The sequence below is a fragment of the Haplochromis burtoni genome, unplaced genomic scaffold (assembly GCF_018398535.1).
Source record: "Haplochromis burtoni strain Fernald_Lab_line unplaced genomic scaffold, NCSU_Asbu1 Contig_13, whole genome shotgun sequence".
NCBI classification, from domain to species: domain Eukaryota; kingdom Metazoa; phylum Chordata; class Actinopteri; order Cichliformes; family Cichlidae; genus Haplochromis; species Haplochromis burtoni.
Genome location: NW_024582374.1, coordinates 2079321 through 2092635, shown reverse-complemented (window position 1 = coordinate 2092635; position 13315 = coordinate 2079321). Strand labels below are relative to the sequence as shown.

Below are 13315 nucleotides of genomic sequence, written 5' to 3'. Positions count from 1 at the left end.
GCGGCGCATTTCAGCAGCGGAAAGAAGAATGGCATGCCTCAGTCGCAATGAGTTTTGGGGGTATGGCTCCATGGTAACCAAGGCTAGTTGTGCATTAAGTGCCTTTACCATGAACTCCCAGCCTCCCACTGACAGATAGAAGATGGACTGTGTTGTTAATTGTGTTGTTAAAATTTTATGACTGAAGTCTCCGAGATGATCTTTTGTACATGGCCTGCTCTGTTTTGGAGGGGGCCCCAAGCCCTCACTATAGGAGAGCCAGAGAAAAACAAGCCTTAAGAGGGGGGTGCTTGGAGGAAACAGAGGCCCTTGTTGCTGTCTTGCCTCCTGGGGGCATCTTGAATTGGAATGCCCAAAATAATCAGTCGCATAGCCATCGGACAGATGTGGAGAGGGGACCCACTGACCAAGGGGAGATAATATTTCTTTCATACATGAACTTCACAGCTGTGTTTCAGACACATTGGCCCTTCTTCTCCTCTATATCATCGATATGCAAATGGTATTCTGTAGACTTGAATGAAACCACTATCTGCAGACTGTGGAGAAGCTTTGACATCACTACTCTGTTAATCTACTGCCAATTGCTAATTGGGACAGCCCCCCGCTTTTGTTCGGCTTCTCCACTTTGTCTGTTATTCGTCTTGTTACCCCGAAGCAAAAACATCCCCTTGTGCAAGAGCACAGCATCATAAATTTATCATTCTTCTTACTGCTGGGAGGGTTTAGTCAATAAAACGTGCTTTTTTCTTGCTGATGAAAGAGTTTAATAAAAACAGAGATGCTTTCATTTTAAAGGATAATTCCGCCATTGTATGTAGCTGTGGACAGCCTCCCACAAGTAAACAAACATCTAAGTTTATCAGTTAGACATGACAAATGAAAACAGAAATACATTCAGAACTTTGTGTAGGAACTGCTGATAAAAGATGGATGCAATTTCCACATCTGAAAAAGTGAAACCAATGTTGAAAGGTCTTAAACCTGGATTCTCTTTAATGGCCACCAGGGGGCCAGATCTGTGGTTGCAAAACGCTTTGCAGTCCTATAGAAGTCTATGAAAAAATAACTCTCTGCTCTGATCTCTTTAAATACCTCCCTGCTGGGTCTATAGTTTCGCTAACTCATTTTTGGTTAAGTTGGATAAAAACAAAAAGTCTATTATGTAAATTTTGGTTATACTATAATAGAAAGGAAGATTATGTCTGGCTTCACAACTGTTCATCTCAAGGCTTCAATATGGGCTCAAATTGTATGGCGTTATTTTTGTGCCACTATTCTGAGCGCACGTAAAAAAAAAATTGCAGTTGCATGTGTTGCATTTTGAGGAGAAATTTATTTTGAGCAAAGAAAAGCTAAATTTGAGTGAACAAAACTCATTGCTGCGTGCAAAAAATGTATTTCAGTGTTTGCTATGATCCATACACACACACACAATGGCAGCCCCTCTTGCTCAGTTTTTGCATTTGCGCTCGCTCGCAATGTGTTGCTTGCGCTCTCAACATTTCTGCCCGTGCGCGTTCAACTCTTTCTATACACCGTTATATTTGTGCCACAAAACCAGCCAATCACAGACTTGGATGCAAAAACATCTGATTGGCTGTTTTGGTCTCCAATCAGCTCAAAATGACGAAATGCAATATCCCAGAATCCATTTCGTCCAAAACTCAAACGAGGCAGTGGCGGAGGAACACAGAGTGGCGGAGTTTGAAATATTACTCTTTCTGGGGCACAAAATCATCTTTCAAGATATTTTCATGCGAGAATGGTGCTGTGTAAACTTCAAATATCTGCTCGATTTATCAAGACATCACATATTTGCACAAGTGCTCTAAACGTTTTCGGAGATGCCTGTTACCCACCAGCTGACCAGCTAGAATGGAAAAAGACACAAAGCTGGAGTTATTCTGTCTTTACGCTGTCAACGTGCTGCTGTTGTTTAGCGCAGTTCAAAAAAGCACCCCTCTGACAGGCAAACCCATCTCTTCTCTGATTGGTTAGTTAAATTTGTGATTGACATGACATTGGCCAATCAGATGAAAGGAAGAAAAATAGGGTCAAAATTCGTACTTGAAACTTGAGTGCAGACTTTCTCACGTATTTTTTTGGCTAAGTCCACACACAAATCTTTTTTACGCACACACAAATTCTTTTTACACATACAAATCCTGATTTACAAGTACAAAACTGATTTACAAGTACAAAATATTTATGACCACAATTTGAGCCCATACTTCAGAGCATGACTTCAGAAACCAGTGAGTGATATCATGTAGTTGTGCATCTTTTAAAAGAAGTGGAAAATTCAGATTCATCAGGGACAATGCAGGGATTCAACATCTTGCCCAAGGATGCTTCGACATGGTGATTCGAGTATTTAGGAAATCGATCCACCAATCTTCTGATCGGTAGAGCTCCTCAATCTCCTAACCCACAGTTTTCCCAAAGAAAGCTCATATTAGTTGTCCCACGATGAGCTTTATTGTACGGCAGTGGACAGTTAGAAACGATCACAGGGTTATAGTTAAAACAAATCAGTCATCATAATCACCTTTTAGGTAGTTCAACTCGCCAAGACACATTAACTGGGGGGATGTTTTATTTCACAATTTTAACACAGAGTAAAAAATTTGCATCTGTAAAATTGACATAAAGGGAAAATCATTGTGGAGATTAACTTTCGATATACTTTTTGAAGATGGGCTAATTTAAAGGTTGCGTGTGCAACCTAAACACACAAATTGTGAAGTCGGTTTGACACTTGTCCAGCTTTCACTGTGATTTGAAGATTTTCCAGTGTGAGGAAAATTCAACTTTGTAACATTTTTTTGAGAAACAAAACACTGAATAGAACTTTGCTTCCAAGAAAATCTTTAATGTTTTTACATCAGGTAAATTAATGTCTAATAATTGTCCGGAATTCAACTTTCTTTTAATCTAAAAAATTGAGTACACGTGCGAAACGATGCGTCCTGTGCACATAAATGGCATCTGTGACATTTTGGTGAGCAGAAACAGGTCAAATATTTTGAGCTAAAAAAAAAATCCACAAATGTAATGAAACTGACATTTACACGAAGTTCAAGAACATATCTTATTAGACCTAGGTCTTTAACTTTGACTCAGATTCATTCAAATTGGATTTATTTATTCATAATAACACGCTAGAATTATTTAACTTGAGACAGTTTTGGTTTTGTGTCCATCATTAAAAACACCAAAGAGACCAATAACTTCTGATTTTGTTACTCATACACAGACCAGAGCATACATGACTTTAAATAAAAACTGAGAAATCTGCAACTACTTCGTTTCATGTAATAATTCAATGTTGTTTTTTTTAAGGAAAGCACAAAAAAGTTGATTGCTAATCCAAAAACAGAGAACTACTGTGAGTATAAGTTTCAGTCTGCAGTTACAGACACACAGCATGCTTTCAGCGAGCTGTCATGCCACAGAGTTTAGATGTCAAAGCGGCGGTTCCTGGTTTGCACAGTCTTCCTGTCGCTGAGGTACATGTTAACATAGGAGCTTATAAGATCGTCCATCTTGTAGCCCTTTTAACAGAAGAGAGTTATATAAAGAAAAGGAAATGTAGACGAAATATAAACCAAAACTTACAGAGTGTTTCACGTCTTACCAGTGACGTTTCACACAGGAACTTGCTGCCGTTGACTAAATTACCAATAGTCATGTGAAAGTAGGTGCTTCCACTGGACCAGTTAGCAATGCGGTTGAATGGATGAGTTGCCAGAGTTTCCTTCAAAGAAAAAAAAAACATGAATAAAAACATGAATAAAATGTTGATATGAGAGAAGGGCACTGAAATTTTTATTGCTCCATAGAGTTTTAGACTTTCTTTAACCTTGGTTTTTGGATGAATGATTGTGAGTCCTTGCTTGCTGATGGCAATTCGCACAATATCTGGAAATTTTTGCTCTGATGTTTGCTGAAAAGAAAGAAAGATAAGCAAATGAGGAAACTGTCAAGCTAGAGTCATGTTGCACTATTTGCAGAAACAGTGCTAAAGACCCGAGGCCCGAGAAATAGTGACAGATATCAATAGCGATCAGATAAACACGCTGCCCACGCAGCCAATCTGATAGCTGATACCAAGATAACCATCGTGTGAGCTGCACTCGCTGGAGGCCTCACCTTCACATCAAAGAAAGCACAGCCAAATGTCGGCCAACGGTGAACCGCCTTCAGGAACGCCACCTTAGCTTCATCAGCTGTCATTCCAGTTTGTTTGTTAAATGAGGCGGTAATGTTCTGAAAATGAAAGTACAGATGTATCACAGAGTGAAACAACACCTTCAAGTGACCACTGCCTCTAATGAGGTTAATGGTTTTCTAGCATTAACACTGATGATTAAGAGGGGAGGAAAAATCCAAACCTACATGACCCTGTTTGTAAAAGCGAACCCTAAACCTAATAAGTGGTCGAGCCACCCTTAGCAGCAACAACTGCAACGAAGAGTTTGCGATAACTGGCAGTGAGTCTTTTGGTTCACTCATCTTTGCAGAATTGTTGTAATTCAGCCACATTGGAGGGTTTGCAAGCATGAACCACCTTTGTTTTTTCTTAAGAGACTCAGAGGTGGACTTGCTGGTGTGTTTTGGATCATTGTCCTGCTGCAGAACACAAGCGTGCTTCAGTTTGAGTCACGAACAGATGGATGGACATTCTTCTTCAGGATTTTTCGGTAGACGGCAGAATTCATGGATCTGTTTATCACGGCAAGTCTTCCAGGTCCCAGCCCCAGACCGTCACACTACCACGCTACACCACAGAGTATTTTCCCAAAACTCTCAGGGATCATCAAGATGTTTTCTGGCAAAACTCAGACGAGCCTTTGTGTTCCTTTTGCTCAGCAGTGGTTTTGGTCTTGGAACTCAGTCGCTTTCATATGGTGTAGTTATGAACTCTGACATTAACCGAGGCAAATGAGGCCTGCAGTTCTTTGGATGTTGCTCTGGGGTCTTTTGTGGCCTGTTGGATGAGTTGTCAATGCACTCTTGGAGGCTGGTCATTCCTGTTTCAGGTTTTCTCCATGTGCGGATAACGGCTGTCATCGTGGTTCACTGGAGCCCCAAAGCCTCGGCTTTGTAACCCTTTCCAGACTGATAGATGTCAGCGACTTTGTTTCTCAGCTGTTTCGTTGGATTGTGACAGAATTTATGGATCCACGTTGTGCTGCTTTTGGAGATCTTATGTCTTATGTTTGAGATATTATGTTGCTTTTTTTCCCCTGTGTGTCTTGCTTCCAAATTTTATTGTGCAAGCAACTGTACATTGAGAATAAAAGTTGTAAGTTCTAAGATCTTTTAGCCTGCTTCAGTTTGTCGCACAGGATCTATTTAAGTGACTAGTTGATTCAGCAGGTGTGGCATTAATAAGACCTGGGTGTGTTCAGTGTAAGTGAACTCAGCTTTGTAAAAAAAATGGTTTGGACATATGCAAAAAGGGATAGTGGATATACTGGACGAAGATAACATGTCTTTTGTCCTGTTTTCCTTCTCTCGCCGCAACCAGCCATAGCAGATGGCCCCGCCCCTCCCTGAGCCTGGTTCTGCCGGAGGTTTCTTCCAGTTGAAAGGGAGTTTTTCCTTCCCACTGTCACCAGAGTACTTGCTCACAGGGGGTCATATGATTGTTGGGTTTTTCTCTGTATGTATTATTGTAGGGCCTACCTTACAATATAAAGCGCCTTGAGGCTACTTTTGTTGCGATTTGGCGCTGTAAAAATAAAATTTCATTGAACTGAAGAGAACGTTTAAGATGACGCTGGCTGCAGGAGTTAAAAAGGAAGACAACAGAGATTTATTGTGGATGTAGTAAAAGAGGAAATGCAGACAGAGAAGGATGCCCTGTGATAGGGTGAGATAGAAGCAAGCCGTCCTACCTTCTTCCACTCATTTTCAGACATAGCCTTCAGCTGGTCAGTGGGCACCAGCTCCTTCAGCAACTTGGGAATCATGACTAACTGGTTCTTATCATTGTTGACCTTTATGCAGAAGAGCAGAGCCGCAATTTTGAGCATTTCCTCTTTGGTGCACACATGATAGCCTCTTAGGTATTTGGGTAACTCCTGGAAATTAGAAAGACATTTCGTTAACTTATTTTTTAACAGGTCTTGGCCAAAGTTTCACTTTTTAACCGAGTATTCAAAACGTTTTTCAGTTGCAGGCAACTGTTACTAGATTTTAGTCGCCAACTCCATCTTTGTGTGAGGAGGAATTGTGTTAATGGAAACATCTCGCTTCATATCAGCTGGAAAATTGGAAAATGAGACATCATTCAAATGTACCTGAGGGAAATGGAAGATAAGATCTGCTTTTGTGTCTCTGCCAGGGATCACGTTAAACCACAACTTCCTCATGAAGAACACAGTATAGTTGACCAGCCCACCTGCGGAACACACACGAGCACAGAGGTTTGTACAGGTGTATAGCAGACCATTTAAAGTCCCGCCGTCATTCTAACCAGAAGATGATTTATTACCATCAATCCTTTTCACACTCTTGGACCAGTCAGTGATTTGCCTCAGACTGTCAAAGAAGTAGTCTGTCTCATTCAAACTGAGAAACTGAAACAGAATAAAAAAAAACACAACAACAGGCTGGTTTTTGTTCATCAAAGATGCCAGACCGTCTATTGTATAAATGTATAAAAATACTGAATGAACCTTGTCATTTGTTTTGACAAAAATGCTGAAGCCATCTGCTGAAGACAGTTCGAGCTTCCTGGAAATGTTCAGAATGAGATCCTTGATCCTGGTGTTGGTGGCCACTTCAAATATCTGGAGAAGGATGAGATTAATCTCAGATAACACCAAAATGCAATCTCCACCCAGCAATGGCCTTTTCTGGTTTCACTAAAAGAGTTGGTGTTTTTACCTCATCTGTGTCATTAGGGAAGTGGATTTTGTGGCGGATCTGGGTGCTGTTTTGTTGGATGGCATCTAACTCCACATGGTGAGGTGGGAGCTTCCTGGGCTCCATCCTAGAGCAGAACAACAATTATTAGGTACCTGCCTTTTTGTTCTTTTTTCTAACAGATAAGTCCAAAGGTTCAGTGTTTCTAAAGCAACTGACTTTTCTTCTTAGTACCACCTCAATTTAGGTTAAATGCTAAATATACCACCTGCCTAACAGTCTGTTGGCCCCCCTTTTGCTGCCAAAACAGCCCTGATGCATTGAGGCATGGACTCCACTAAACCCCTGAAGGCCTGCTGTGGTATCTGCACCAAGACATTAGCAATAGATCCTTCAAGTCCTGTAAGCTCTGAGGTGTGGTCTCTATTGCCCATTGCTCTGTGGTTAAGTTCAGATGCTCATGTGCCCATTTTTGGTGCTTTCGGCAGTGGAGAGGAGTCACCATGGCTACCCTGACTGGTCTGTGGAAGCCCCATATGCAACAAACTGTGATGTACTGTGTATCCTTACATTTTTCTATCAGAACCAAATTGCCAACTTTTTTCTTTTTGGCAATTTTAGCTACAGTGGCTACAAGCTGGGATAGGCCAAGTGGATGGATGGATGGATGGATGAGCCAGCCTTCAGTCTCATACATCAGTGAGCCTTGGCCAGCCATGACCTTGTCGCTGGTTCACCACTGCTCCTTCCTTGGACTTGGACACTTTAACAGATACTGACCACTGCAGACTGGGAACACCCCCAAAATGTTCTGATCCTCATGCCTGCCCATTTTTCCTGCTTCTACATCTACTTTGAGGACAAAATGTTTACTTCCTCCGTGATATATCCCACACAGTAACAGGTGCCACGATGAGGAGATAATCTGTGGTATTCGTTTATGCCTGATTGGTGTATATAATTAATTACTCCAGTACCAAAAAGCATGTGGTCTTGGACTTCTTGGAATATGAGTGTGAGTATATGACAATATGAGTAATTTAGAGATATGAGCATATACAGTGGGGCAAAAAAGTATTTAGTCAGCCACCGATTGTGCAAGTTCCCCCACTTAAAATGATGACAGAGGTCAGTAATTTGCACCATGAATCCACATGGTAGGATTTGTAAAGAATTTATTCGTAAATCAGGGTGGAAAATAAGTATTTGGTCACCTCAAACAAGGAAAATCTCTGGCTCTCACAGACCTGTAACGTCTTCTGTAAGAAGCTTTTCTGTCCCCCACTCGTTACCTGTATGAATGGCACCTGTTTGAACTCATCATCTGTATAAAAGACACCTGTCCACAGCCTCAAACAGTCAGACTCCAAACTCCGCCATGGCCAAGACCAAAGAGCTTTCGAAGGACACCAGGAAAAGTATTGTAGACCTGCACCAGACTGGGAAGAGTGAATCTACAATAGGCAAGCAGCTTGGTGTGAAAAAATCAACTGTGGGAGCAATCATCAGAAAATGGAAGACATACAAGACCACTGATAATCTCCCTCGATCTGGGGCTCCACGCAAGATCTCATCCCGTGGGGTCAAAATGATCATGAGAACGGTGAGCAAAGATCCCAGAACCACACGGGGGGACCTGGTGAATGACCTGCAGAGAGCTGGGACCAAAGTAACAAAGGTCACCATCAGTAACACACTACAACGGCAGGGAATCAAATCCCGCAGTGCCAGACGTGTTCCGCTGCTGAAGCCAGTGCATGTCCAGGCCCGTCTGAAGTTTGCCAGAGAGCACATGGATGATACAGCAGAGGATTGGGAGAATGTCATGTGGTCAGATGAAACCAAAGTAGAACTTTTTGGTATAAACTCAAGTCGTCGTGTTTGGAGGAAGAAGAATACTGAGTTGCATCCCAAGAACACCATACCTACTGTGAAGCATGGGGGTGGAAACATCATGCTATGGGGCTGTTTTTCTGCCAAGGGGACAGGACGACTGATCCGTGTTAAGGACAGAATGAATGGGGCCATGTATCGTGAGATTTTGAGCCAAAACCTCCTTCCATCAGTGAGAACTTTGAAGATGAAACGAGGCTGGGTCTTCCAACATGACAATGATCCAAAACACACCGCCCGGGCAACAAAGGAGTGGCTCCGTAAGAAGCATTTGAAAGTCCTGGAGTGGCCTAGCCAGTCTCCAGACCTCAACCCCATAGAAAATCTGTGGCGGGAGTTGAAAGTCCGTGTTGCTCGGCGACAGCCCCAAAACATCACTGCTCTCGAGAAGATCTGCATGGAGGAATGGGCCAAAATACCAGCTACTGTGTGTGCAAACCTGGTAAAGACCTATAGTAAACGTTTGACCTCTGTTATTGCCAACAAAGGTTATGTTACAAAGTATTGAGTTGTATTTTTGTTATTGACCAAATACTTATTTTCCACCCTGATTTACGAATAAATTCTTTACAAATCCTACCATGTGGATTCATGGATTTTTTTTTTCACATTCTGTCTCTCACAGTTGAAGTGTACCTCTGGTGCAAATTACTGACCTCTGTCATCATTTTAGGTGGGGGAACTTGCACAATCGGTGGCTGACTAAATACTTTTTTGCCCCACTATATTTTAAGGAGGCCACAGACTCAAGTGTACCCCATAATTCCAGTCAGTTGATCTCTTTACCACCTCACATTAGCTGTTCAGCTAATGCATTCAGGACATGCTATTTAAACTGCTTTAGTCTTTCTACAGTTACTTCTCCTTTTGCAATCCTTTTTGTAACCCACCTCCTTTTAATGCTTTTTCTGACCTTACCATTTATACCTATAGACGTTCACTTAGACCACACCTCACCTAATAAAGTTTGACACATGCTTGTTGGGAAGGTCACATAACAAAGGGACAAACACTTCATGGAGCTTGTTGATATTCATCAGCATTGCCTCGAAGTCACATTGACCACACTTAACAGACCTATGTCTAACATTCAAATGATGTAAACAAAGTACTGGCTGCAACACTTTGCATTTCTCCACATTTCTGATCTAGTATCTCTGCTTTGTTGCAATAGGTGACTAAAGGGAGCCCAGTACGGGCATGATTATTCAAATTCACAACTCCATATTTTCATTTTTGGATTCTACTAGAGTAGCTTTACATGACTTTTATTTCCTTTACGCCACAGTTCTTCCGATTCACTGCCCCTTGTAAATAAGACTTGCAAAGCATGTGGGCAGGTCTTCCAAATGCCTGAGATTTCAGTAACATCGTAGAAAAAAACTGTGTGAAACTGAGCATTTAGCAGTCCCCTTGCTTCCTTGTACATACCACATTATGTGAAAAAGTTTAACATGAATGTCCACCACAGCAAAATGAGACATAAGACAGGAAATCGTGTAAATCATCATGGTTGTCTTTTAACTTCACTTTCTTCTTTTGTCCTAAGAAAAAGTAGATTTATTCCCCCCTTTGTTGTGAACAGTATGCTTATGTTTGAATGATATATGTTTTCTTTCTGTATTTTCTGATTACTAATAAAAGCTTTAATAACAAATGAGTCTCTGCAAGCCTGGTAGCATTATAGAGGAAAGCCTTGATGCAAATCAGATATATTTATAACTGAGGTCATGCAAATTCTGAATGTGGTCCTTTCACTGTGAAGATGATGCAACACATTTGTACGAAAAGGACTGTGTTCATCACCGCAAGCAGGTTCTGCACAACTTGATCTCAGTGAATCTATAAAAAGAAGTTAAATTATTTGACATTTCCTTTTCACACCTGAGGGAGGGTGATGCAACTTTCAGTCCTTTTTTACTCTTTAAACCAACTTTAAACGAGAAGCAGACTCTATCGACGCATTCTTCCTGTCGCACACTCAAAAGCGTCTCTGTGTTTATGTGTGATACATAATACAGGCCAGCGTGCGGTACAAACCTCAGAGAGCTCTGCATGCGCTGCAAACAGTCAGAGGCAAGTGGCTCTCTGCGTCGCGACTCCAGAAATCGTTGAGCATGTTTCAGAAGAGGCTGACTGGGAGGAAACAGGCCGCAGCTTAGCCACATCAGCTGCCAGCCATGCTCCATGCTTAACCTGGGTGAAGAATAGAAAAAATAATAAAGAAAATTTCTATCCCGGTCGCTCCTGCACTGAAACAAAGAAGGGCTATCTTCAAAACCTCCAATATTTTACCCTTTAAGTGTCTGAGAAGGCACATTTATATTATATTTATTTATATCTTGTGATATTTTGAACAGTTTGTCCTTCCATGAGCATCTTATGCAACATCATGGAAAGTTGTGTGGAAATGTGTACATGTATTTTTTAACATTATAGGCTTATATACTGTTTAAATTTTCCACTTCTCACTGTTTTGGAGTGATCCATGACTAACAGACCAAGAAGACTGAGAGAGAACTTAATAACCGGAGCGTGCAGAGCAGACAGGCAGGCTGTGGACAGAAACTACTCTCAGTTCATTCTTGCTACTGTGACTGTGTGATTATCTGTCAGGTGAGTTTCTGCATGCATCGCGTCTTACAAATTTTTGGATGCATGTACACAGGAAATAACACGTTTACCGGTTGTTATTGTTGGTCATCTGCTTCATGATCTGGCAGTAAATCTCATCCCTCAGAGCATCGTGTTTAGTGGCGGGGCTGAAGATTTGGTCAGTGAGTTCGAGGGGATTCTGCTGCTGCTTGGTGGGGTAATCACCCATGTACTTCAGGATTGGTACACAGCAGTCAAGGATGGCTAACAATGGTGGATTTTGAACAGCTGAGGTTACAGAAATACCTTTCTGTAACATCCCATTAGTCAGTATCTGTTTTCCCCCCTCTTATATTTCAAGACCTTGCAGCTGTCTCGTGGTTTCAGTTCTTCTTCTGTGTACTACTTATTACTACTCTGGTTTCCAACTTTCCTTGCTTACTAGGTTCTGGGCTTAAAATAAACAAAAAGAGTTAGAAGAAATATGAATATGTCCAGAGAAAGAAGCAGGTAAATTTTATGACTTCATTTTGTTTCATGTTGAGGTGTTTAGCTAATATCTGTCCACTAAGGTTCACTGCAGGCTTTATGTGACTGAATGCAGGGCCAGATGCCACTGTGAAAATGGCAGCTGAATAGCAGAAGATGATTGCAATTGTTCTATTAGGTTAGCACCACCTAGTGTGTCTGCCTTTTAGTAGCATCGTCGTCATCAAGCGGCAACCTGTGAAACGGAAAAATGAAACCAAAGAGGAAGTGCCAAAAAAACTGCAGTTTCGTGAGGATGGCGAGTCGCAGTCCCCACAGACCGCTGTGTTAAAATGTCCACTTTACAGCAGAAATGAACATGTTACAGCCTGCCGCTGTTTCAGACTCTGTGGATAGTTTCACCCTTCATAACAAATCTTTATAACTCCACCTGGACACTAGAGTTAGGAGTGTGCCCACTTTGATTAACTGGTGTGCTTATGCTGATCGCTGTGTGCTAGGCCTCGCCTGTGACTGAGAAACCTTATGCTGTTAATGACTTGACATGCCCTAAAACACAACGCACTTTAAACTAACTTAAATTAGAATCATGTTCTATAAAATAAGACTTAAATCTAGTGATAGAGACCATAAACTCATAAGGAAAGTGTTTGCTGGGGTCATAAGTCACGTATAAAGTAAGATCATGCGCTCATAGAGCTCTGCACAATTAGACTTGTTGCCCCCTGCTGGCCATTGCAAAGAATGCAGCTTTGTTTTCCACTTTTTAGACCCAGAGGCTTTGCCCAGCTTCTTTGTTAATGGTTTACCATGTAAAAAAAATTGGTGAAAATTTTTTTAACTTATTGCATCTTCTACTATCCAAAGGATATCAGTGAAAGCTAGACAGGCTTTGTGGGTGAACTCTGGGTGGCCTCCAAGCTTCTTGAGTAGTGGCTGTCTTATTGGCTCTCTGGAGTGGACCCACAACCTTTCGGGTGCAGCATTCCTAGCGATCACCTGACGGTTCACATCCTTAATGGGCTGCCTGGAAAGAGGACAAAGAGTGGTGCTGTCAGTACTGTTTCACTGATCTGCTGGTGAAAAAAGCCAGCAGAAGAATGGACGAAATTTTCAGATACCTGAAATACTCGACAGAGAAATCTTTCAGTGAGTAAGGAGTAATTCTCCCCACTGTGCCTGTTTCTTTCATGGTGGCCTGTATGATGTCCTTCCTCTGGTTTGGTGAGAGATTGATGAGGTTCTGAAAAAAAAGGAAACACCCACCGCATTTAGTCTTCATGCTAGCAAAAAGGTCTATAACCGAAAGAAATGGAGGCAGGTGCTGAATTGACAGCAAGACAGTAATGAAAGTGAAAACAATGAAAAGTTATAGATAGATAGATAGATAGATAGATAGATAGATAGATAGATAGATAGATAGATAGATAGATAGATAGATAGATAGATAGATAGATAG

The 13315-nt window shown here is 41.5% G+C and overlaps 1 protein-coding gene across 1 annotated transcript in view; it reads right to left on the bottom strand.

Annotated features, from left to right (window-relative positions):
- Positions 1 to 2474: 2474 nt before the first annotated feature.
- The window catches only part of LOC102306990 (unconventional myosin-VIIa), a 26903-nt gene continuing 16062 nt past the window's right edge, over positions 2475 to 13315 (bottom strand). Inside the window, exons 36-48 of the mRNA XM_005919865.2 lie at positions 12978 to 13099; positions 12729 to 12883; positions 11457 to 11610; positions 10813 to 10968; positions 6901 to 7006; positions 6690 to 6803; positions 6506 to 6590; positions 6312 to 6412; positions 5907 to 6092; positions 4156 to 4272; positions 3866 to 3949; positions 3641 to 3760; positions 2475 to 3557 (exon numbers count right to left, since the gene is read on the bottom strand). Coding sequence (XP_005919927.1) covers positions 3462 to 3557; positions 3641 to 3760; positions 3866 to 3949; positions 4156 to 4272; positions 5907 to 6092; positions 6312 to 6412; positions 6506 to 6590; positions 6690 to 6803; positions 6901 to 7006; positions 10813 to 10968; positions 11457 to 11610; positions 12729 to 12883; positions 12978 to 13099 — 1596 coding nt within the window. The 3' untranslated portion in view covers positions 2475 to 3461. The remainder of the gene's footprint in view (positions 3558 to 3640; positions 3761 to 3865; positions 3950 to 4155; positions 4273 to 5906; positions 6093 to 6311; positions 6413 to 6505; positions 6591 to 6689; positions 6804 to 6900; positions 7007 to 10812; positions 10969 to 11456; positions 11611 to 12728; positions 12884 to 12977; positions 13100 to 13315) is intronic.